This window comes from Octodon degus, unplaced genomic scaffold (assembly GCF_000260255.1).
Source record: "Octodon degus isolate 3935 unplaced genomic scaffold, OctDeg1.0 scaffold00221, whole genome shotgun sequence".
Lineage (NCBI taxonomy): Eukaryota > Metazoa > Chordata > Mammalia > Rodentia > Octodontidae > Octodon > Octodon degus.
The window spans coordinates 431,154-456,950 of record NW_004524797.1 but is presented as its reverse complement, the minus strand read 5'-3'; the positions used below and the strand labels follow the sequence as shown (position 1 = coordinate 456,950).

Below are 25,797 nucleotides of genomic sequence, written 5' to 3'. Positions count from 1 at the left end.
AAGAAAGACCATACACACTGAATCTTCTCTAAAAGAAATACTGTAGATGGAAAACTAAGGCTATACAAAAAGGAATGGAGATACCTCAAGGTAGCAGGTATGTGAAAACATCAAGATGAACATTAGGAAAGGTTTATTTTTTGGTTTTTGGTGCCAAGGACTGAACCCAAGGCTTCTAGCTTGCTAAGCAAGTGCTCTATCGCTGAGCCAAGTCTCCACCCCCCAAGATGAACATTATGGCATAAGAAATTTTTTTCTTTAAGCTCCAAGAAATAAGATAAAATCAAACTCATTTAGTATTGTAATACTGGTACTTAAAGAGAAGGTAAAAAATAAAGGTCAGAAATTAAGACTGATGAGCACGTATGCTAAGTACACAGGTATATATTCATATAGCAATAAGTGGAGGAATAAAATGAAACAAATACTGAGTCTTCGCATAATATAAAAAACATGGCATCAAAAAAATATAAACAGGCGGGGCCAGGGAGATGGCTCAGTAGAATAAGCGCTTCCCTGGCAAGCATATGGGCCTGAGTTCAATCTCAGTTCCGGAAAAAGAAAAAAAAAAAAAAAGAAATATGAACAGGCATGATATAGGGTCCTGTAAAAAGGTAAAGACTGTGACTGGATTAAGTCCACCTATCTGCTGCTTATAAAACGGATCAAAAAAAAAAAAAAAAAGCAAGGATGCAGAAAACTAGAGAGGGAAATGATAAAATTATTTTAATTCAAAAAAGGTAGGCAAAGCATTATTTTTTATTTTTTATTGGCAGAACTGGGGATTGAACTCAGGCCCCTGCGCTTGCCAGGGAAGCATTTATTCTACTGAGCCAACTCCCCAGCCCCTGAAGCATTATTGATACTGGAGAAAAAAGACATTTTAAAGCAAGTGCTACATAAGACAATTACCTCAGAATAAAAGGCTCACGTCACCAAAGATGGAACAATTCTGAACTTGAAGTATACCTACTAATACTAACTCAAATCAGTCAAAGCAAAACTGACAGAAGCAGGTATAGTGGAGATGAATATCTCTCTTTATAACACAAAGAAACAGTAGACCTCTCTCACCAAGGTCAGTTGAAGATAATGAATTAAACGTTATAATTAATGGAATTGATCTAATGAACTGACAGAGAACCTTCCAAATGGCAGAATATATATTCCTTTCATATTCATAGTGAAACTATACTTTACAAAGCAAGAGAATGACTTTCACATGTCAGAACAGTGTGGGGATGAAAACAGAGGAATCCTGCCGGGGAAGAAGCCAAGGGAAGCTTTTAAGACATGGTAATATACTCTTATTTCTATATGCCAAATTTACAATGGATATCTCAGTATTAATAGGTATACTTCAAGTTCAGGAAATAATACTTCAAAAAATAATACTTCACTGTCACAACAAATGAAATCAAAACCACCCTCCTAAAACCTAAAGTTTAGGAAAATAAACACAAAATTGTTAAAAGTTAGCTCACATATTTACTTATCTTTTAAATCCAGGACTAAGTATAAATTTAAAATCAAACAAAAGGATACAACTTGGGGTAGAGAGCCAGGCTGAAGTTTGCACAATTCAATGAGAAGTGTTGTGTACATCACATCAATGTGAGGGGGTGCTGGAAGTTGAAACAGCTCTGCAAAGATCACCTGCAAAAGAACTATGAATCAGAACTCAATTCAAGCGTGCCTATTACTATAAAGACCTTAACATTATAAATGCAAACTGTAAGTCCAGGGCAGCTATAAGAATTACTTTCTGCAACTGAATACCTAATGAGTTTTTTCTCAAATAAAACCATGTAAGATTAATGCTTTTTGGACCCCTATTCCCAATAAAAACAAGTCCCACTTTGGAACTATTAAAGTGACTATTTATTTATTTACGTGTGTGTGTGTGGCCAGCTCAGCCCACCAGGCAGCAAGGCTGGCTGGCATGTGGTGCTGGGGATTGAACCGCGGTCCCTGTGCTTTGCTAAGCTTGTTCTAAGTAGGTGCTTTAGACCACTGAGCCATCTCACCAGCCCTAAAGTGACTTATCAATGCACAGTTTTCTGAAGGACTCAACAATCCACTAAGGGTTTAAATCCTGCAATAATAACAACTTTTAGTCTCTGAGAAAGAGAAAAAGAGAAACCATTTTTAAGACTTCTTTATCATGTCTCTTATTCCAAAACTTTTGCTTTCACCTTCCTTTGTAGACCATCAACCCAGAATTCTAAAGCCTTGCTCTATACTGTTTCCTTTTACTCTCTTCAAACTCCTGCACTTCAATCTGATGAAATTATACATTTTTCAGATTTAATAATATAAGCCATTTTTGCTTTTCAACTGACATATCAAGCTGGGCATGGAGCAGCACATCTATAATCCCAGCACTTAGCAGGCTGAGGCAGCAAGACTGCTATGAGTTCAAGGCCAGCGTGGGCTACAAAGTCAGTTCAAGACTAGCCTGAACTACATAGTGAAATCCTGTCTCGAAAAAACCACCCTCCCCGCCAAAAATTTCACATCTGACAAGTCAATACCACAATATAAACATATCTTCATATTTTATAAAGATAGGACAGATACAGTATTTTTAAATTATTTAAAAAGCACAAAAATGATATATGAAGAAAATATGCATTTTATGTAATACATTATACTATGCTTTCTCATGAATATTTTCACATAAATAATGCAGTTAACACCTTGACTCCTGTTGAAGGAAACATTTTATTATAAACTTATTTTCTTCAAGGTCTATTCTATCAAAGTATTACACTATCAGCATCATCCTCTTATATCAATGTAACATCAAACACATTTCTATTCTTCCTACTTTTAAACTATGTGGCTTTATTGACATCTAAGAATATACAAACATTTATTCCTACTTTGTGTTACAGGAAATAATATACTAGTGAAGTATATGCTGGTATTCAGAGACCTGATAATCACAAGTAACAATATATTATCTGCTAAAGTAACAGATTTTTTAAAAGTATTTTAATCACTTATCTGTTAAGTGGACAACATATTGACAGGACTAGAGGTAACTTACATTATCCATGATAACTATCCGAATGAAGGCACACTACATAAGTAATTTATAGGCAACTCAAAATTCCATTTGGCTATTGGTCTCAATTTCCTGTTTTCTCTTTACTAACATGGCTAATAAGAGTACCAAAAATGACAGCATTTTCCTTACTCCTCTGTTGATTTTCAGTGCCTGACAAGTACCAAGGGGGGGGGGGGGAGAACCAAGAGTGTATTACACTTTACAAAGATTGTGAAATTCAGAAATATGTGCCACATGGAATGCATACCTCAACTATGTGGTAGTTCAAGGGGATCTTGTTCTTCCCTGGATAACTCACTAGCTGTGCGGCGCTGTGAAAGTATAATTTAAGTATAATAAGTAATCAAAGATACATGAAAAATCAAATAATCAGCCTCAAAAGTAGTGTGCTTAGATATAAGGAAATCTTTTCCTGAAATGTTCTAAATTTTGGTTATTTAACTGTGGTATAGATTATTTTGTCTATCATAAGAAAATGGAACCTAAGTACAATAGTAAGGAAGTATATTCAGATCTACTAATTTAAAAAGTTTAAAAAGGGGATCCACTCCTAAAATACTGTATTCTTAATTTAAAAGTGAACTTTCCAGGTTCTAACAAAACCATTAGTATTCCTTTATTCCAAAAACATCCAAACCAAAAGTAATTTGCCATTCAAAAATCTTCCGTAACACATGGCAAACATCCAATAAAAAAACCTGACATCCACATGACATTACCACAAAGCACTCAAAAAAGTACTACTTGAAGGTGAAGAACTTTGAGAGTATACTACATCAAGTATTTTCCAGTATTAGCAAAGCAGGGAGTCAGGACTGAATGACTGCTGCACAGTTAACACACAGTTGCTCTAACCAAATCATTGTATCTCATTCTTTCCTCCATGAACACTGTGAAAAACAGCTTACCAGGTCTTCCTTTCCTTCCAGTGTGACTTAATAATGTAGTGGAGGTTCTCTTCTATCACAAACCTTTCCACTGAGTGACTCCCTGGCATGACAGGACCCTGGAAAGAAACCAGACGTACACATAGGGATCTGCGAAGCAGGTCACTTATTTAAATCAGTTATAGTGTTTCTCTACTGCAGCTGAAAACGCAGTATCAGGATCCAATTTACACACGCCTGTATCTACTTTCAGAGCTAAATGAAGTATCCATCAAACATACTGCCCTCTGTATTTTACGTATTATTACTTAGTTCTCCTAAAGACACTATGAGACAGTATTATGCCTGTAGGGAATAGGAAGTAGGTAAATAATCAAAAATTATACCGACAGTATTTTGCTCAACCAGAATTAAAACACAATCCAATCTGGTTCTCATAGCTACTCTTCTTGACCTGTATATTAGCCTGTCCCTCCAATCTATTAATATAAGCTAAATATAATTTCTTACACACTGTGGTATCATTTACTGATGTAAAACCTTGTCACTGGCATCAACCTGCTTAGGTAAAACAAATCAAAACTGAAAATTAAGACATCTCAGGATTAAGTAACAAAAAAATCACACCACAAGTGCAATGCAACACAGGCCCTTTCTAGGAACTGTTAGTTGGTCACGTACCTCAGGATCATCTGTATAATCAAACATTCTAAAGATAACCCTTGGCATTGGGTACACTGAATCTTCAGTATGGGGAGGCGGTGTAAAAGGAGGCAGATTATGCTGTAGTGCTTCACAGAGGATGCTATCAAAGGCAAGATAAGGTCTGAGGATGTGTCGTTCCTGCCAGCGATCCTTTTTCAATTTCTGGATCTGGGCCCACAGGCAATCTAAATACTAAAGACAGATTCATTCTTAGTAATTAATATAAATAACGTTTTGACTAGACAAAACCACAAATTTCTACTACCTAAAATACAGGATAGACATTTAAGCTAACTCAAATTACACACGGTACAAAAGAATGGCACTAAATTTTTGTACTTTTTTGAGTCAGGATTTCATTATCCAAAAGTTCAGGTTGGCCTTGAACTCGCAATTCTTCTGAGGCAGCTTACTGAACAGCTAGGATTACAGGAATATGCCACTGTGCCCATACTTTGTTTTATAAGTCTGTATGGAGTTTTTAACCTCTTATATTTTTGAGGTTGGATATTTAAAAAAAGTCCAAACTGTAATAGCTGGAATCTAGGAGAATAAGGGAAAGTTTTAATTAAATTCTATTTATTAAATATTCTCTAGGCTTATAGCTAAAAAGAGTTGAATTCCTGACAAGCTTTACAGAAATGTAGCTGAGGTGTGCAAATGAATGGTCTGAGGGTGTTACACAGATAAGAATCTACTCAAGAGCTGTCTGTATCAAGAAGAGCTGACATCAATTTACCTCTTCTTGTGGATGTGGTTTATCCGCAGTCCATACTTGTAACATGGGCACATGGGTCTTCTGGCGTCTTCTAAATATAAAATTGAAAATCTATATTTAGGCCTTTAAAATTATGAAAAGATGCTTAGTGGTTTTGTAATTAATAAAATGCATATTTTGGCAATAATAAAACATTTATACCTATCAGATCAGCAGGCATGAACATTTTTATAAGATGTGTTATAATTTATATGCTAATCTGGAGCCTCTTGTTAGCAAAAGGATTGATATAATCTCTTTGGAAGGCAATTTGACTAAGTCTATCAAAATTTAAATGGTTAAGACTTTCAACCCTACAATGCCATTTGTAAGAATTCATATTCTTTCACTAATTTATTTACATATATACAAAAGAACATACACACACAAAAGAATAGTAACATAGCCTTTATAAGAGTGAAAGACTACGAATGACCTAAATGTCCACCAACAAGAAACCAGTTAAAAGGAATCATGGTATATTACAACACTGAAGTACCATATTACTACTTAAAAGAATGAAGTACAGCTATATACTTGTATCAACATACCCAAATTACAGTAAGAAAAAAAAGTGGCAGTGGATATATTGGGCTACTATTTATATAAAAAAGATGGAAGGGCTGGCCAAATAGCTTAGTGGATTAAAGCACCTGCAAGCAGGTGCAGGGGTTGGGGGTTCAATCCCCAGACCTGATGTGCTGGCCCCGCCCCTGGGGTGTGCTGAGACAGCAATTGAGACTGGGTGTGGTGGCATGTGCCTGTAATCCAGCTCTTGGGAGGCTGTAAACAGGAGATCACTATGAGTCTGATCTAGTAGTGAGACCTTGAACACCCTGTAGACCCTTCCCTAAAATACAACCCCCCCAAAAAAAGATGGAGTGATACATATACACATGGAAGATTCTTATCTGTGAAGTTATTCTAACAATTAACCAACAAAACAAATATTAATGGCATTCAAACAAGTGCCTGTAAGTAGACAGAAAATGATACAACAAAACCAATCTGTGAAAACATAAAGAACATACAATCATAATGCTGCTGGTTAACTGAGTAGAAGTATTATACTACAGAGCCTGTTATTAGCATTATATCCAACAAGATAAACCTAGCATTTATAATGGCTTGAGGAAGGCAGAGAGTGGGAAGACATGGGACTATTTTAATTTAAAATGTTTTATTTCCTAAGATGCGTGAACTATTAAGTGTTTGGATTAGCATTAATTTATACAAAATAAATGTATGTGCTGGGGCAGTGGTTCTCCACTTACAGAATATTCTAGTAATAGAGATGGTCAGAATGCTTTCCTTAAAAATGTAATTCACTTGATGTAGGGGCTGAGGTCTGAGCATTCAAGTACCACAGGTAATTCTTTTACACACTAATATTTAAGGAACTTTTATATTAAGGGAGTTTTATGCCTTTTACACATGTATAAATGCACTTTTTTTGCTCATCTTGAGATCTCTGTGAATTCTAATAGAAGAAGGCAATTATACAGCGAATACCTTCAAGAACTCTATCACTGTTTTGAGAATAAAATTCAGATGGTATTACTAACAATAAAATCTAACATTTATTGTATCAGTAAGATATCCTTTACCTAAGTAATAAAGAGTAGTATGACCTGTGCCCTTACTTAAGATAGCTTTCAGTGTTGGCAAAGATGCGGTCCATCTCTGCATCTTTCTTTTCATACAACTCCTTTCCAACCCAGGGCAAAGATGATAGAAATGCATACACGTACCAATCCCGTCGTACCTGAAGAATTTTTAAAAAGTAAGTTTAAAACATGTGCTTCTGCAAAAGTGTAAAGAACCGTTTTATTATAAGAACAAAATATGTATAGGACAGATACACAGCTATACAGCTACTTTCTCTTACAGTTCAATGAGAAGCTTTGTACTAATACTGTTTAGACAAAGATATCATGTCTGCATCTTGTCCTCTGAATAACTACAATGAAGACAACAATATGTAATGTATTAATTATTGTAACTATCCTACTAACCTGTTCTGAAATGATTTCATTGCTATTTTATCCTTTCTCATGAAAATGAATAAAAATAAATAAAACGTGCTGTTCTATTTGTATTTTTTTATTCATTTAAGAAATCTCTGGAAGCTACTAAACAGAGCTTAAAATAAGACACGTGGCTCATTTATAGCATTTCTACATATATTAACTCTAATCTTGCTAGACGGAATCATCTGAGTTAACACAGATGTCAAAAGAACCCAATAGTATGGCAGTTGATTTACCTTTTAAATATTAATCATTTATAGTATAATAATGTATTATCCTGTTTATTGCTAAAGAGCTACCAGGGAAAATTCCTGATACAGTACTCCTGGACAATTCAGCATAAGAGGTGCTCTTACCTGAGGTACATCTTCTTCCTGAGTTACACTTACAAAATTTTCAAACATAGCAACCATAGATGGGGCAGCAATCACATGACAATTCACAAGATCAGACAAAAAACGAACCTATTGAAGCAAATAATTTCATAATTGAATGTCCTTTATAATAAACACAAAATAAGCAATCTAGTAATAGTCTAAACCATAGTTTAAAAAACTATAGCCCAAGGGCTGAATCTAGCCTACTATTTCTTTTTGCACAGCCTGTGAACCAGAAATAAGTTAAGCAATTTAATATTTGAAAAAAAAAATTTGACTCTTAGAAATCACAAGAAATTCAAATTTCAGTACCCGTCTGTAAACTTTTACATGAAACATAAGCATGTCCATTTGGTTTATTAACTTTGGTTGTTTCCATGTTATGGTAGAGCTGAGAAGTAGTGACACAGAGCCTCTGATGGACAGGAACCTATGAATTTATAGGTTTTCATGCTATCATACATTAAGAATTTAATTGTAAAATAATCCTGCCACTTGAATTTAAAATTCATCCTATTTTAACTGTGAATAATTTTCACTAAACTATAGAATGGAAGTTATATAACATATTTACTGGAGGCCCTTTGTATGCCACTGCTAAACACTATTAAAGGTCTTATTATAGAGACTCACAGACTTCTAGAAAAAACCTCAACACAAAGGTATGACCCCATACTAAAAGGCAAATTAAAAAAATACCCTAGAAACAATGGCAAAAGCACTGTAAAGGAGGTAACAACTGGTGAGGCCACTAGCTACTCTGACATCACTAGGTCACAGGCCACTCTGACATTACTGTAGAAAAATGAAGGCAGAGAACTGAGATATACAACCATATATTAAGAGTTTGTTAAGTACTCTTATGAAGAAGGCATGGACTACTGGATGACCTGGAAACAACAAATTTGAGGGAAATTTAGGATGTATTACAGGACTTGGACAAACATCTGAAGGACAAAGGAAGATAACCTGGTAAAAAGAGGGTGAGGATCAAGACGTGGGGCAGTAGGGGGTTTTGGAAAAAAAAAAAAAAAAAAAGTCTGCAGAAACCAAAGAAAAAAAGTAATGGAAAGAATCACATGGCACAGGGAGGCTGGCTAGGTATTCAGAATAAAAACAAGCCAGTGGATTGGGTAACAATAACTTACCAAATATACAGCTTCATTATAATTGTTTGCCTTCAAAGATTCCTTAAGTTGACGAATCATGGCTTCAACAAATTCTCCACCAAAGTTATAATTCCTAGCATTCAGGAGTCCAACTAATGTTGTATAAATTGTCAACTTCTCAGGTAACAGACGTGCACTGATGCAAGATCCCATACAACCAACCAGAAAAAAACAAAAAAGAAAAACAAAAACCACATCCAAAATGGCATTATGTTAAACTTTGAATTTTATATAAACATCTTATCATCTCATTAACTTTGTAGCAAGGTTACTTTTAAGTATGATATTTTAGGGGCCAGGGAGATGGCTCAGTGGAATAAGCGCTTCCCTGGCAAGCGCAAGGGCCTGAGTTCAATCCCCAGTTTCACAAAAAAAAACCCCAAAAAACCTATGACCCTTTTTTGGTAGGGGGGATGGACAGACCAGGAATCAATCAGGACTTTGTGCTTGCCAAAGCACAAAGCAGAAGCTTATGTTGCTGAGCTATCTCCCTGGCCCTTAACTATGACTTTTAAAACAACTTCAGACAAAGTATGCATGTACTGAGAAGTGAAACAGATATAATCCCCTCAATTTTTCATTCTGATTCAACTAAACATTAACAAAGGAAACAGTTTAATTGTGAAGTTATGGCACTGAAATAAATATAACTAATGCTAGTTTTTATTCAAATGTGAGTAACAGCAATATAAAAATAGTTTCATATACATCTCAGAAGGACTCGATCAAATATTTCTTTAGTGCAGAATCACTAAAGGGGAAATAAAAGCATTTCCAGTTCCTAAACTTAGCTAATGAAACTCCTGAGACCAGAATTCCACTTTAAGAAACACTATTCTTTTTTCTTAGCAAAATAAAAAAAGTTAAAACCAGCTTCAACAGAGTTCCTATCAGTTAACTGCTGAATTCTTAAAATGGTAGTCTGATATAGTTACAATTCGGTAACTGTACCAGCTACCTGCTCCAAGTGTGTGCATTTCATTAAAAGTTATTTCAAAAGTACACAAAGGGATTATAATCAACCCTCTTTAAAAATAAAAAGCAAATATTGCTTCTTAATTAAAGCAGTCTTTGGAAAAGACTTCAAAAGGAAAAGTAAGATTTCATGGTAATTCAGTGGAGAAAGGGTTTTCTCATTATACTTTTTGTTTTGCTAAGGCACCTGACAGGGGATGAGATCAATTTAGGTCTTCAAAATACACTCATACTGATAGTTCACCATATTTCCTGAAGCCCTCCCCAAAATAGCATTAAAAAAGAACACTGCTAAACAATAATAGTCCCTCCTTCCTTAAACAAACATACATAGCTTCTAATAGAAATTAAATATCAATGTATGTTGCTTGATTCTATAATAAATACTTCCTTTTTTTTTTGCAATGGGTGATTGAACTCAGAACTTTGTGCTTGCCCAGAGGTACTTAAGACGCTGAGCTATCTCCCCAGCTTTTTTTTTTTTTTTTGTATTTAGGACAGGGTCTACAGGTTCTCACTACTAGATCGGACTCATAGTGATCTTCCTGTTTACAGCCTCTCAAATACTGGGATTACAGGCATGCGCCACCATGCCCAGCCCAGTCTCAAGTGCCATCTCAGTGCACCCCGGGGATTGAACTCCCCACCCCTGCATCTGCCTAAGTAGGTGCTTTAATCCACTGAGCTATTTGGCTAGCCCTTCTCCAGCTTGTAATAAATACTTTCAAAACACAAGTATTTAGAATGAAACTTATAGTTTTACTTATTATACACATTTTTAAATTTCAAAAATGAGCTTTAAGCATTAGAAAAAAATCTTTCTTTGTTTTGGCGGAACCGGGGATTGAACTCAGGCCTTTGCGCTTGCCAGGGAAGCACTTACTCTACTGAGCCATCTCCCCCAGCCCCAAATTATTTCAAAATAACCAAAAGCACATTAGAAGACTATTAATAGCTACAAAAACACCTTCAGTTTTCCACTAAGGACTACTACTTGAGTTACCAGATCTGAAATTTGTTTGGTACTGTTAATGAAAGCTCAACATTATACACTTATCAATTTAAAAAAAAAAATCAATTCCAATGATTCTAAAGTTGTAAGAAACTAAACTTAGAGAAAATGGTCAATTTCAATCCTATTTATCTCTGAGTTTACTAAAGATCAAAGGTCATGCATGACATTTGTACGAATTTTCTGACAAAAGGAAAGAAAATCAATGGTACAGGAACATAAACACACGTTTTGAACATTTCCCCAAGCATTTAAGAGTAGATAATACATTATCACCTGGGCTCATAAATCTTTTGCATACATACACTGTACAAAGAAGCCTTAAGATCTTGCTCTTGTAGTTAGGAAGATCAGCTTCCAAAACACCAGCCAAACCTTCTAGATTGCTCTCCAAAGAGCAGGCACTCTGTAGAAGACATTATGTTAAAAATCTGTTAAGTACTCAGGAATGAATTAAAATAAAAATTTTCAGATGACTATAAAAAGTTAAGTTTTTTATATGCAAAACTCTGTACAATGTTTAATACAGACCAATTCAGGTAGTTATGTCATTTAAAAATTCATGAAAAAAGTGAAGAGAATTTTAAAAATAAGCAGTCTAAATACGAAAAGTATTAATAGATGGGAGGATACTGTGCAGTTTATTCCATCTTTCACTAATTCTGTTTGACTCTGAAAATTACCTTAAATATTCAGGTCTGGTTTAAGTCATTTATAAACTGAGATCATGTGTATTACAAATTAGTAAAAATTTTCTCTCTGTATCCCAAGGGTTTCCACATGCATTTTGGGAAACAGACACATGGTAATACAAGTTTTGCCTAAAACTTAAGATCATCTATTTTTCAGCTGCAGAAATTAATTAAAGCACAACTATAACCTGCCGTCTTATGCTTATCATGGAGCATACCTTTTCTCCTACTTTGCATATTAAAGATTCCAAGTGGTCTTCAGTTTCACTGGCATCAGAAGTCTTTCTCCTTTTGTGAGGCTGTCCACCTGTTTTGATAATATAAAAAAAAATGATGAATTTGCTATCATAATTTCTATGTCACTTTTTAAGGCTTTCTTTTCTATCAGTTCTACTTTTTATACAAACTATCTCATAACTGATCCTCCATTTCTAACTAAGAGAGATTAACCAACAGTTTCCATTCTCAAGGACCACTACAAACAGTAACACTAGAAGGGATTATTTTACACTCAATTCTGTGTGAACAGTGCCCATAGAGCTATGCGATGCAGCAGCACTGGCCTTTTCTGTCTGCAAGCTGGGATGGCACCAATAACACACTAAATACCGGTAGTTAGAAACTCATGTACTGCTACCCTCATTCTTGTAATCTCAGTTGTTTACTGATCTTCAGTTGCTTTTTCTAAAGTCAGCAGTATTTGTTAATCTAATGATATTATTTACTATGTAAGCTGATGAAATGAGAGCGCACAATATAGTCCAACACTGCAGAAAAAAAAAAAAAAAAATTAAAAAAAAAAAAAAGAAAAGAAAGCTATTGTATTAGGTATGAAATGGAGGGCCGGGGAGATAGCTCAGTAGAATAAGTGCCTGCCTAGCAAGCACAGCATCCTGAGTTCAATCCCTGGTACTACAAAAAAAAAAAAAAAAAAAAAAGGTATGACATAGAAAACTTCAAAAGTTGAGAAAAGAGAATATAAAATATTTTCTTATACAAACATTGTTCACTTGCTTTCAAGTTTGAGCTTATTATAACTCTCCAATTAAGCTATTTTGGGAACTACAATCAGGATACACAAACTAACTGGTGGGGGGGAAATTATATATATATATATGTTGAGTACAGAACATGATATTGCTGTTAGTCTCCTAATATAACTTCTGACTTCCAGAAGCTAAATTAGGACAACATATGGACAAGGAAGCAATAGTGTGTTGGTTATATGTCTTGATGAAAACCTGCAATATAGGGTTACACAATATCAAATTACATATAGCCCCAATATTCTCCACAGCTGAACAGCTAGGAAATGAACTATTTTTGCAAAGATCATAATCATTTACCTGCCTCTGAACATCTGCTTTAAATGTATGGAGCTTTTCATACTACATAGCACCTAGCTATTCTAAGTTTGGGATGTCAAGTCTCTATACTGACTCAAATAATCTTTAGATACTACATGAACTTAACCTGAATAAAACCAATATACTACTATTTAGATAGGACTAAAGACAGGTAATTATAAAAGACTAAGTGCTGGGTTTTGACTTGTTGGTCTCTTAGCCATCATCATCTGGCTTAAATAAACACTGATCATAATTCTGAAGGGATGATGCCACAAAAAGTATAATATTCAGCCGGCAGGACAGCTGAGATGTACTCCTAAAGATATTTGTCTCTGTAAAGTTGAGGGTATGTGTGGCATAAAGGGATTAGTGACTCTGGTTAAATACATATCATACCTGTGCCACACCATTCATTAAAGTTCCACTAGCCAAAGACCCAATTTTCATATAAATGTCTTCTCCTCACCTCCAGGATCCATTTACTGGGAAGAAAATGCAGGGAAAGATGGGGATAAGAAGGGAAGAGAAGGATGGGGAAGGGAAGGAAAGGCAATGCAAGGGAAGGGAAGGGAAGGGAAAGGAAGAGAAGGGAAGGAGATAATGGATGTAATGTTGCATAAACTATCAGCCAAGACTTCAAAACAGCCTTCTACAGCAGTGGGTCTCAACTGCTGGGCACAAGCCATCCCAACAACAATAATAAAGCCTGAAATGTCAATAATGCTGATGTTGAGGAATCCCACCCAGAAAACAGAATATACTAATAGTACTCTTCAGAACTAGACTTTGGTGAGGTTTGCAGATGTTGAGACATTCGCTGAATGTGAGTAGCAGGTTTTTTTTTTTTTTTTGGTCGTTGTTGTGTTATACACTTGATTTTAGCCAGAAGGCTGAAAAGTGATGGTTGTTGTGTTTCAGAATGTAATCACGTTCTTCCCTTTCTTCTGGTCTACTTCACTAACATTTTATTTCACCTTCACAGTCTTCCTAATAACTTCTTGATTGATTTTAGTATGGAACTATAAAACAGCTCTCTCAGGCCCTTTTTAAACAAGCTTGACAAAGTGGAAATAATGCTGCTGAAAGAGAAGGGAAGATTTCTGAGGAAAAATGTTAAGAATGTATAAGTACACAGCAATATCTCTGAACTGTAAGACATCTTCCAATTTTGATTACACTGAAAGATAAGATTTGTTTGGACATTAAAAGGAAGCACAAAGTACTATGAAATAAAGATTCCTCCTGAGATCTGACAGATTATCAAGGTGTGGATGGCGTGGGTTGCAGATATAATCTTACTTCTTGTTACTTCATGGACAGTAACAAGACATAGAATTTAGAAGAAAACCTGGGTGAAACACAACAAAACAACTTAAGAATAATCTTTGGACTGGGGAGATAGCTCAGTGGTCTAAGTGCCTGTCTGGCAAGCACAAAGACTGAGTTCGGATTCCCAGTACTCCAGTCATGCTGGTCCTGGAATACCAGGAACACCATATGCGCCCTGGAAGCTGGCAAGGTGGTGCACTCCTATAATCCCAGCACTGGGCAGGCTGAAAAAGGAGGATCACTACCAGTCTGAACTGCGTAGTGAGACCCTGTATTAAAAAAAATAATCTTTGGATGCTTAGCTGAATATTTCCATGTACCATCAGGAAAAGATGGCTATGGTTGTTAGAAGAGTACCTGGCAAGTCCTGTTAGTTTTTATCTATATTTAAGGAGGCCTCGTTCCTGGATACTATCCCCCTCATCCTCAACAGATATCCAAATCTGAGGACTCTCAAGTCGCTTATGCAAAATGGCACAGTATTTGTATATTACCTCTCACATGTTTGTTATGGAATTTCTCTAGATGCCCCCCAAAACCCATGTATGCATAGGTAGGACTTTTCAGAGGTTGCTGGATTTAAGGCATGTAACACTAGGATAAAGTGGTTTAATGCTGGGATTAAAGAGATATGATAATTAACATAGTTCTGGCTATGACTCATGGGAAGGTCCACTCTGGGTGTGGGTGGCACCAACCAAAGGTGGGCAAGTACCACCCAGAAGGAGGGCAGCTTCAAAGGAATGAAAGGGAGAGGCTTCTGTCAGGATGCATGCCATCAACTGTTTTTCCTCTGTGATGCCCTTCTGCCACGTCCCCTTGCCTAGAAGTCAGCCAACTAAGAACTGAAACCTCTACAAGGAGAAAAGTAATTAAGATATCTAAAAGAAGTTACCTCTAGGTTACTTACGATACCAACTTAACACAATGTAAGCATTATGTAAACAGATGTCATACTATATGGCTTAGGGAATAATGACAAGAAAAAAAGTGAGTTCAGTACTAACACAACTTTCCTCCCAAATATTTTCCAAACACAACTGGTAAAATATAGGGACATACAATCAGTAGATACAGAGGGAAAATTGTGTATACAACTAAACATGGAAATTCAGGGCAGTGATTATTAGGAGCTGTAAGGACCCAGACAGACCAGATATGGCTAATTGTGGTTGCAGTAACTCTCCTAGTCTACTTTAAAATAGCCTTCTGAAATACTTACGCTTCCAATATTTTTTACTTTAAAAAATTTCATAGATGCTTAAGTGAAAGGAAAGCTACCAAAATACCTGATTCAAATCACTGTTTTAAAGTAAACTCTAGGGCCAGCCAGATAGCTCAGTGGACTAAAGTGCCTGCTTAGGCAGAGAGCAGCAGCTGGGGTTCGATCACCATTGTGCTGTGCCAGCCCCACCCCCAGGGAAAGCTGAGAGGGCGATTGAGACTGGGCATGGTGGGGGCGCACCTGTAATCCCAGCACTCGGGAGGCTGAAAACAGGAGGATCACTATGAGTCCCACCAATGTAGTGAGACCCTGCAGATCCTGTACTAAATACACACAAAAAAACTCTAGCTTTTCACTACCTATTGTGGCAATTTACAAAAGTTTCAGATTTGGCGGATTATCAAACAGGAACTATAACCCGGCTCTCCACAACTAAATTATTCACCATAACAAACTCTGCTTAATGAATCCTTCATTTTACATTTCTTTGTCTTAGTTATCCTGGGGTTCCTACAATAAGACCTTGCAGTTTGGGTGTCAGCTGGAGTAAAAGAAAGTTATGTAAGCCTCCTACTAACCAAAGCAATAGTTGTTTTTCCATATATCCACACTCCAGTTCTCTGGTGGCATCCCTTTAGGGATGCCCAAGAAGTTAGATGGAGAATGGAAAGCATAAAATTAGCAAAGAAAATGGGAAGAACAAAAGACTCAAATTCTTTAAAATCAAAAGAATAACTTCATATAGATTAGTTCAATATGAAGAATATAAAATTTGTATTTTCTGGGTCTCATAACAGAAGACATGCAAGTCTCCTGTGTTAAAAATCCAAGCATGCTGAGTTGGACAAGATGGTGCACATCTGTAATACCAGAACTCTGGCAGGCTTAGGCAGATGGGAAAAAGTTCAAGCCCAGAGTGGGGAATTTAGCAAGACCCATTTCAAAATAAAAAAGGGCTGAGGATGTAGCTCAGTGTTAAGGCCCTTAGTTCAATCTCCAGTATGGGTGAGGGGTTGGGGGAGAGGCATGTGTTCCAAGCATGCAAGGTAATTATATCTCTGTAGTGGAGAGCACTGGACTTGGTACTGCAGGAGCATTAGGGCACTGATAGCTATGTCTCCATTAATGACATTCAAGGATAGAAACCTTCACAGGTTAGATTAGAAGGCTGGACTAGAATACACCCTAAAGCCACATCCTAGCAAAAAATCTCATTTTACTGTTAAAACAATAAACTGCTTCAACATTCCAGGAGAGAAAAATGTTAGTGGAGAAAATTCATTCAATTAAAAATTTTGAGCTGGGGCTACAGAGTTCAAAGCCAGCTTCAACTCTAGAGAGAGGCCCTATTGGCTTTTCTTATTCTGTTGGCTACTGTCAGTGTTTATTATCTCTGAAGAATAACAGAAGATAAACACCCTACAGCAACTAGTTTGGTATCCCATTTAACCCTCATAGAAACCAGAAGAGGTTATCATTGTTTTTTACATGTGAAAGACTATGGTTTAAGGAAGTTATAAAACCTGGGAAAGATCACAAAGTAAGTAGTAGGGTCTGGCTTTGAACCTAAACACTCTGTTCCCAAAGTCCCAACCTATGATGAGATACACTTCCTTCAAAGAATATCATAAAATTTTAACAGAGGGCTGAGGAGATAGCTCAGCAGTCTAAACACTTGCCTGGCAAGCACAAGGACCCCAGCACATGACCACTGGTTTGATCCCCAGTACATGGCCACTGAAGCCAGGCATAGTGGTGCTCACCTGTAATCCCAGTGCTGGGGAGGCTGAGACAGGAGGATCACAAGTTTGAGCTGCATAGCAAGCTCTACCAAATAAATAGAAGATTTTCAAAAATATTAACACAATTACTCATAAGTTTCCTTGTTTTGTATGTGGATGTGTGTTCTTAACTAATCGCAATACTTACTAAAGCAAGTCTTTTTCTGTTTAAACTGGCAAAGCTATTCAAAAGGGAAAGCGACCAAGAGATGCAGGAAGTTGAAGGGAGGAGGGGATGAAAAAGAATTAAGATGTGTTATATACAAGTACAAACTTCCCATAATGCAATCATGTACGGCAAACATGCGAATTTAAAAATAAACTAGCAAAACTATTTCTACCTTTTAGGTTGGCCATCACTTGGAACTGCAGGAATATACCATCCAAAATGGATGAGAACCTCTGGTCTTCTATGGTTAGTTTTCTTGTTTGGTATTGGGGATCAAACTCAGGGCCTTGTGCATGCCAGGCGGGCACTTACGCCGTTAAGCTACACTCCTGTCCCCCACTCCAGCACTTTCTCATTTGGGAGAAATATGCTTAAGGTCAGTCTAACGTTACCTTCGTCTAGACATTCGAGACTTCTTAGATGTGACAAAATTTTTTTCCTTGCGCTTTAAAGAGGGTAAGTGAACCTATGATACACAAGTAGAGTTAGGATGGCAATCCATCTGATTTTTATCATGGCTTTGTTCAGAAATCTTCTGAGAGCCCTTTTCAGATCTAGCTTTAGGGATTCAAATGGAAACACTGGACCACGGTGCCCTTATCACTGACCCAAAAGGGCACTCTACAGGCACAAGTGACCCTTCCTGCTCGGCCTTACAGGATCAATCCATGGTCTGCGTAGGGGCTCAGCAGGCCTCCTTTCCAACGACTGAAGGAGCCGGGGGCGTGGCGAGGGAGTCGCTTTCCAGACGCCGCCCGGGCACACCCGCACCGGGCCAGCACTTTCCCCGTAAAGCAACCCGCACGCTCCGTGGGAGAAAAGGGCTTCCCGTCCCTTCCCTGAAGACCTGAAGACCAAAGAAGCGTGGGCACGGATTCGGCGATCCGGCCGAGCGTACTCACCGTCGTTCTCGTCGCTGTGCCGCCGCCGCGACATATTGCCCACCTGTGCGTCGCTGGGCGCCCGGCCGAGTCGCGGGACCCGGAGCACTTCAGAATCAGTCGGAACGCCGGCCGGCACAGACAACCTACTAGGCGCGCGGAGACACCGGCGCGCAGGCGCACTCGCTCGTGGCGGCTCCCGGAAACGCGCGTGGAGACGACGCCAGGTGGGTTGGGCGGGGGAGCGCCAGCGTCTGCTGGCTCACAGGGCTACCCGCGTGTGGGCTGCATGCAGCCGCCCGCTCGCTTCCACTACTGTCGGCTGCTTCCTCCTCCCGCCTTCTGCTCAGTGTGCTTCCGGGGCCACGCAGAAGGCGCCGCCGCTGCGACTATCCGGAGCGTGCCAGTCGCGAAGTGAGGCACAAGAGCGACCCCTGCTGTCCCTCTCGACATTTTCCCGGCGACCCCTGCGCTTTCTGCCGCGCAGGCTTCCGGAGCGCGGTGACGTCACGAGCGTTCCTCTTACGCAACCCAGCGGCGGTTCTGTCGGGGAGAGTCTGGGAAGCTGTTACCTCCAAGCTGAGGCAGTTTGTCCAAGGCAGAACTAGAGAGGAGCAGGATCCGCGGGTACGTAGAACTCTGCCTCGTTGGAGAGCTGCGCCGGGCAGTTGGGCCAGGACGGGCTCGCGGGTTGGTGCCTGGGCGGGACGCCGCCGCACAGACCTACTTGCCTCTCACCTCTGAGTTGTTAGATTAAGAAGGAGCAGATGATTGTTTTCAGTGTCACAGTATGTTTCTAATGTTTATTGGGTAACTGTACATTGTATGAACTTTCCTTACCCTCATGTATTTGATGAACACAAACCCTACTGCCTTGTCCGGGGTGGTCTCAAGTTTCACTCTCGGCCGAACTATAACATTCTCAGCCTTGCCCATTTCCGTACATGGCCCCGACCTTTGGTGGGTTAATTTAAAGATCTAACGAGGAATCGTTCATAGTATACTTCCCTTTTTTACATGGACATTTGTATAAACCCCAATGGTTGTCTGTTTAAAGCAAATCCATAATCAGATCTTGCTACTCCTTAGTATAAAATCTTCCACAGGCTTTACATTCCAAACTCCCAATCATAGCGTGTAAGGTTCTGACCCACTCTGCTTCACCCACTTTCTTTCTCTGATAAGTGAAGCTTGTTCCCATTTTAAGAATGTGTACCAGTTATTTCCATTATCTGAGCACCTCTGCTTCAAAATCTGCATGGCTGCCTCTGCTCACTTCCGCTAAGGTTTTACCTTAACCATACGGTCCTTCGTGAGGTATTTCCTTGACTATTAAATGACTTGTTTCATCCAACGAATGTGCTGTACTTTCTAACGTTTAGCACCTCCTTGCACTAGGCAGTGTTCTAGGTATTGTTGAGGGAAGTAAAGAGAAACCCACGATATCTTGGTGCTGATCTTCTGAATTAAAGAATGGTCCCCAGGACAGTAGTGCAGTCTGAGTTAGTGAGCAAAGGGAGAGTACTGGAAAATAAGATTGGAGAAGTGAGGGAAAGGGGCTTTTTATTTTACATGTTATCTGATTAAATTGAGAAACTTTTGGAAGATGATCTAACTTGTTTTTTTAATACTGTTCTGATTCTTACAGGGAAAAAGCAGGTAGACTATTACAGTAATTCAGGCAAGAAATGCTGGGGGCTTAAAATTGGATAGTGTTGAAGGTAATCCTCAAGCAAAGCTGATATGATTTTCTGAAAAGCTAGATGATTTTGTGAGAAAATTAGGAGCCAAGAATTATTCTGCAAGCCAGGCATGGTGGTGCATACTTGTGTAGTCCTAGCACTTGGAAGGCTGAGTGGGAAGATTGCCATGAGTTCAAGGCTAGCCTGAGCTACATAGCAAGATCTGCTTTCAAGAAACAAAACAAACAAAAAAAGAATTATCCTACAAGTTAAATGGAGTGGCACATACTTATGAACTAAGCAGTCTTGGAGCTTGAGGCAGGAGGATAGGAAGATGGCAATTTAGCAACGTAGTGAGACCTTGTCCTCAAATCAGAAGGGGTGAGGATGTAACTCAGTACAAAAGTCCTGGGTTCAGTCCCCCAGTACCACATTTTTATCATTTTCAGTGGCAATCTTTTTCTCTGCCTCCTCTTCTGGAACATGGGGGCCTCGCAGCCTGTTACAACCTCAAGTGTCCACCTGAGGCTGCCTCCTTCAAGATTACTTTTAGGAGACAAATTTACACATTCACTGGTGACATGATCATCTAGTGTTCTAAGGGCAGGACTTTGGACAGGGCATAGTGGACATAGTTCGTTTTCAGCTTAAAGGCTGGACTAGAACCATCTGACTCTAGCAATTGGTATTGTCAGCTGAAAGCCTCAGTTCCTCTTTAAGTGGATTCCTCTTGTGGATTCTGTGAGCTGGATTGGTTGTAATTCATAGCATAGTGGTTGGTCTCAGAGTGAGCAGAGTCAGTGCAAGTATATCCTTTGTAGGACTGAGCCTTAGATGCTACTTAGTATTGCTTCCATCGTATTTTGGGGAGCAGTTATAGGACCATATAAGCTTAGAGAGTAGAGAAATAGAACAGGAATGGCCTGTGGCCATTTTTGTAAAATAAAATCTGCTAGAGTTAACTTTTAGAGAAATCAATTTTTAATGTTAAGTGTAAAATACAGTGTTAAACTATAGTGTTACTACTCTTGTCCTGTAAGGTAGATATTGCTATCATCAATTTATAGATTAGAGAATTAAAACTCAGAAAATGTAAATAGCTTGCCTAGGATCACATACTTGCAACCCAAAAACATACTTTTGTCAGTGCTTAGTGTTACCTCTTAGTGTTTGTTATTTGTAACATTTACTTTACTGTATAAAAGAAACAATGTGGCATGTTAGTTACAGTGTATCTATTTTGACAAGATTTAGCCACTGTAGTAAAATTGATACTCTGCCTCATTAAAATGGGCCCTAAACCAGGGTAATCCAGGGAGGATGAGGCAGAAGGATTGCTTCAAATTTGCCTACGTAGTTCCAGTGCAATCTGAACTATACAGTGAGATCTTAGAAAAGAAAAAAAAAGACTGATATTTGGGAGTAAAAAGTACAAAGTATACATAGTATATAAGGCACTGGCACATGATTGATTCTGGTTGTGGGTAGTGCATTTACCTCTGAATATTTCTGTGGCTTGCTGCCTAATACATGTTTTGCTCAAATGCTACTGTGCTGCTCTACAAGGGTTTTTCCTATCTGTGTGTAAAGAGGCCTTCTATCCCTTTGCTTTCATTTTTCTTCATAACCCTTTCCCATCTTGAGTTTTTTAAAAAATTATTTATCTCTTCCCAATAGCATGTAACTAAGAAGACCATGACTTTTTCTTGTTTCATTCACTGTTGTAGTTCCATTATATAGAACTGTGCTTGCCATTACAAAGTTGTTAATTATTGTTGGCTGAGGGAATAAATGGATAGCTTAGTGTACTGAGCACATGCTAAGTTGTATGATTAATTAGCCTCATATTTTCTTTAAAAAGTATCTGAAGACTTCAGCATTGCTGTTTCCCCCTTGCTTATATCCTAGCAGGTACTGAACTGAAAAGCATCTGCTTTGCTGCAGCAACCAAACCAGATGCCTTCTTCCACTTCTTCAGACCAAGGAGAGGTTCAGGAACCCTGCATTTTAAGATTTTCTGACTTGGATTTAAAAGATACAAGTCTTACTAATCCTAGCATCAGTCTCAAAGCAGAGTTAGATGGCATTACAAAGAAGAAATATTCCTTTGCAAAGAAAAAGGTAAGAGTACTGTCGCTGTTTTCTTGATCATGTATATATAGTTAATGCAGGTATACTAGAAGTAACTTAGGTCAGCCTCCAGCTCAAGGAATGGTCCAGTCAGGAGTGTTAGCCCATGATGGTAATGTGCTCCCTACAGAGGGGAATCCTGACTGAGGTGTGAGCCTGGACAGCTATGTGGAGTATTTGAAGAGGGTAGCTGGTATTGATGGTGATCTTCTGTGCCATTTGCCCACTTTTTTTTTTAATCAATGACTAGAACCTCCTCCTAACAATAGAGAACCCAAGGCTCAGAAAGGAAAAAGCTGAGGAAATGAAATTGAGCCAGAATTGTCTTGCCTTCAATCTTTTGTCCTCTTTTACAGAGCCTTCTGGCTCTGTTAGTGAAGAACAGATGCTTCTGTAACTTCCTAGCTGCCACCTCTCCACTCTCTTCAGTAACTTCAACTTATAACAAATTATACGAATTGTATGAATGACCAACATACTCTGTTTGTATAGAAGTCTCATTCCCCAAGAGGCTGGAATAGTAGAAGACAAGGTGGGATCAGTGTAAGGAGCTACATTATGTTGGACTTGTAGGCCGTTGTAAGGACTTTGCTAGTGAGTAGGAAAAAACTTTTGGAGGATTTTGATCAAAGAAATAACATCTGATTCAGATTTTAAAAGAAATTTTTTTTGGCTGAATGAAGCATAAATTATGGTGATAAAAATGGAAAGCATGAGAATAGGATACCTAAGAGACACGATGTTGTCTTTGATCAACAAAAGGGATGTAATAAGAAGTGGGTAGATTATAGATTATTTGAGCCAGGCTTGATGGTGCATGCCAATTTTCCTGTCACTCAGGAGACTGAGGCTAGAGGATTGCCCAAAATTTCAGGCTAGCCCAGGCCTCACAGTGATTTCAAGGCCAGCCTAAACTACATAGCAAGACCCTGTCTCAAAAACAAAGCGAGAAAGGCCGGCCAGATAGTCCTAAGCAGTGGACTAAAGCACCTGCTTAGGCATCTTTAGAGAACAGCAGCTGTGGTTTGATTCCAGACCTGCCATGCTGGCCCCTCCCTTGGGGATGCACTGAGATGGCGATTGAGACAGAGTGTGATGGTATGCACCTATAATCCCAGAGCTTAGAAGACTGAACACAGGAAGATCACTAGGAGTCTGATCTACATAGGGAGACTCTGTGGACCCTGTAGATTCTGTACCAAATACATTAAAAAAAAAAAAAAAAAAAAGAGAAAAAGTTTATGGATAGATGGCTCAGTGGAATAGGCACTTCCCTGGCAAGCTTAAGGGCCTGAGTTCAATCCCTGGTTCCGAAAAAAAAAAAAAAAAAAGAGAAAAAGTTTATGGATATATTTTGGAAGTAGAGCTGATGGATTGGATGTAGGATGTAGGAATATAAGAGGTTATGGTCTTCTGTTTATGTTTTTGGGGTTTTTTTCATATGCCTGTCATAATCTGCTACTACTGTATTTACTTATAATTCTAAAATATGTTTACATCTGGTATATCAAGTTTTTTTTTCCTCATTGCTCTTGTAAAATTTCCTTCCTTATTAATCATGGCTGCAATAACAAATAGGCCCAGTTTGTAGTGGGTTTCACACATTAGAAAGTGTTTGGGCTTGAGGAGGGTGGTAGGTGGGTTGTTCTATCAACAGGAAGTTGGCAAGGTTGTTCTAAACAAAAACGTTTTACTGCCCATCAAAATCCATTTTGCCTTCTTTCTGGGTAAATGGTATTTTCTAGCATTTTCTGCAACTGACCTTGGCTATAAGGACCAAGTTTTTCCAATGCAATCTAAATAGATGTGACATGTGACAACTCCAATGCTGGTCCATAAAACCTCCCATCTGTGTTCCCCCCTGCTCTCTTCCTTCTTAAATTACTGACATGGAAACTCTGAAAGCTATTTGTTAAGAATCATCACTCTCAGTCCTTAGAACTGAGTTGTCACATGTCACATCTATTTAGATTTCATTGGACAAATTTGTCCTTCCTTATAGCCAAGGTCAGTTGCAGAAAATGCTAGAAAATACCATTTGCCCAGGAAGAAGGCAAAATGGACTTTGATGGGCAGTAAAACATTTTTGTTTAGAACAATCTTGCCAACTTTATAAAAGATCCTCATCCAATTTTGGCTATATTTGCATCAAATGTATGCTTTTGATTAAAGAAATGACATCTAGAATGCTTAAATTTTTCATTTTTAGGGGCCTTCAAAGAGGAAGAATGTTGCAGACACTAAGATTAGTATGAGCAAAAATAGAAGATAGGGGAGTTTAAGTCATTAAGGGAATAAAGAAGGCTGGTGTGATTGAACTAATAAGATTGTGAAAGGAAAAATAAAGATTAGGCTGAAACAGGATGGGGAAACACACTGCAAAAAAATGATGTCTACAGACAAGGACATAAATCTATGTTACTTAACACTTATGGCTTTTTTCAGATGCAAACTCAGTTTTTTGCCTATTCATAAAAATACAATAAATAGCAGAGCAAGTTTTTACAATTAAGTAGAAAATTAAAAGTAGAAATTTTTATATTCAGAAGATGAAATAACATTTAGTAAGAGGATTACAGAATTATTTATGTCCCATGACTTTCTAACGTGTATTCTGGAAGTTTTAGAGGTTCTATAGAGGAGGCCACAAGGGTCTCACATCCCACTTAGCAGGAACAGCATGGGCAAGAATGGGAGGATGCAGTTGTCCATGCATCAGGCACGTGTGCAAGAACAACACGGGAGAAACTGGGAGAAGGCCAGGCAGGATAGGGCACTGTGCCTTATCATTGCAGTTTTGGTACGTAGGCTGCTGAGAAGAGTGGAAGGCCAAACTGAATTAAATGTAAATATTCCGATACGACTTAGATTTTGAATTGTGAGAATAAAATTAAACATCTATGGCAAGCTAGCTCAGCAATCTAAAGCACCTGCCTAGGCAGGGGACCATGTTGTCGATCCTCAGCACCACATGTCATGCCAGCCCTGCCCTGAGGGCAGACTGAGCTGGCCAAAAAAAAAAAAAAAATTAAGCATTTGGGGGCAGTTACACCTTGTGATATAAAGACTGCTTTTAGCTTATAAGAGAACTTATTTAGAGAATTCTTCATAGAATAGTAGAACATAAAACTAGAACCTCCTGTGGAAAGATAATTTTAAGGATTTCATTGGAACTTCATTAACTATACACCTAAAATTATTTCACAATCATAATATAATTGCAGGCCTTTGCGCTTTTCGTCAAAACCAAGCAAGTTCTAGCCTTTGAATGTAAAGAAAAGTTGTGGAAATGCTGTCAGCAACTATTCACAGACCCAGTCGGCATCCATAAACATGTGTCAACACAACATGCTGATGAAATTTATCACCAGACTGCTGCTATTTTAAGGCAGATGGCTGTGACATTGAGTACTTCAAAAAGTCTTAGGTCTACAGACCGAATGAACCCTCTAAAAGAGTCCCTCACTCATAGCCATGAAGGGTCTGCTTGGCTCCCTGACATAAGCTGCTTTAGTCCTGATCTGCTGATAAGGTAAGAGTTTCATTTTGTACTTTGATTTAATTTTAAAATTAC

The 25,797-nt window shown here is 38.3% G+C and overlaps 2 protein-coding genes across 5 annotated transcripts in view; one reads left to right on the top strand and one right to left on the bottom strand.

The window, feature by feature from the left end:
* Positions 1 to 18,661, bottom strand: part of Ncbp1 (nuclear cap binding protein subunit 1) — a 44,147-nt gene extending 25,486 nt beyond the window's left edge. Inside the window, exons 1-11 of one of the 2 annotated variants that reach the window (XM_004645215.3) lie at positions 18,433 to 18,661; positions 11,896 to 11,984; positions 11,291 to 11,391; positions 8,978 to 9,134; positions 7,809 to 7,916; positions 7,066 to 7,187; positions 5,405 to 5,474; positions 4,642 to 4,857; positions 3,982 to 4,079; positions 3,321 to 3,384; positions 1,546 to 1,656 (exon numbers count right to left, since the gene is read on the bottom strand). In XM_004645215.3, the coding sequence (XP_004645272.1) occupies positions 1,546 to 1,656; positions 3,321 to 3,384; positions 3,982 to 4,079; positions 4,642 to 4,857; positions 5,405 to 5,474; positions 7,066 to 7,187; positions 7,809 to 7,916; positions 8,978 to 9,134; positions 11,291 to 11,391; positions 11,896 to 11,984; positions 18,433 to 18,466 (1,170 nt within the window). In that variant the 5' untranslated portion in view covers positions 18,467 to 18,661. Of the gene's footprint in view, positions 1 to 1,545; positions 1,657 to 3,320; positions 3,385 to 3,981; positions 4,080 to 4,641; positions 4,858 to 5,404; positions 5,475 to 7,065; positions 7,188 to 7,808; positions 7,917 to 8,977; positions 9,135 to 11,261; positions 11,392 to 11,895; positions 11,985 to 18,432 lie in introns of those variants that run through there. The other variant, XM_023705461.1, reaches the window with a different exon arrangement.
* A 291-nt stretch (positions 18,662 to 18,952) lies between these two features.
* Positions 18,953 to 25,797, top strand: part of Tstd2 (thiosulfate sulfurtransferase like domain containing 2) — a 28,477-nt gene continuing 21,632 nt past the window's right edge. For 2 of the 3 annotated variants that reach the window (XM_023705452.1, XM_023705451.1), the window contains exons 1-3: positions 18,953 to 19,038; positions 22,005 to 22,214; positions 25,448 to 25,755. In XM_023705452.1, coding sequence (XP_023561220.1) covers positions 22,050 to 22,214; positions 25,448 to 25,755 — 473 coding nt within the window. In that variant the 5' untranslated portion in view covers positions 18,953 to 19,038; positions 22,005 to 22,049. Of the gene's footprint in view, positions 19,039 to 22,001; positions 22,215 to 25,447; positions 25,756 to 25,797 lie in introns of all 3 variants that reach the window. The other variant, XM_004645214.2, reaches the window with a different exon arrangement.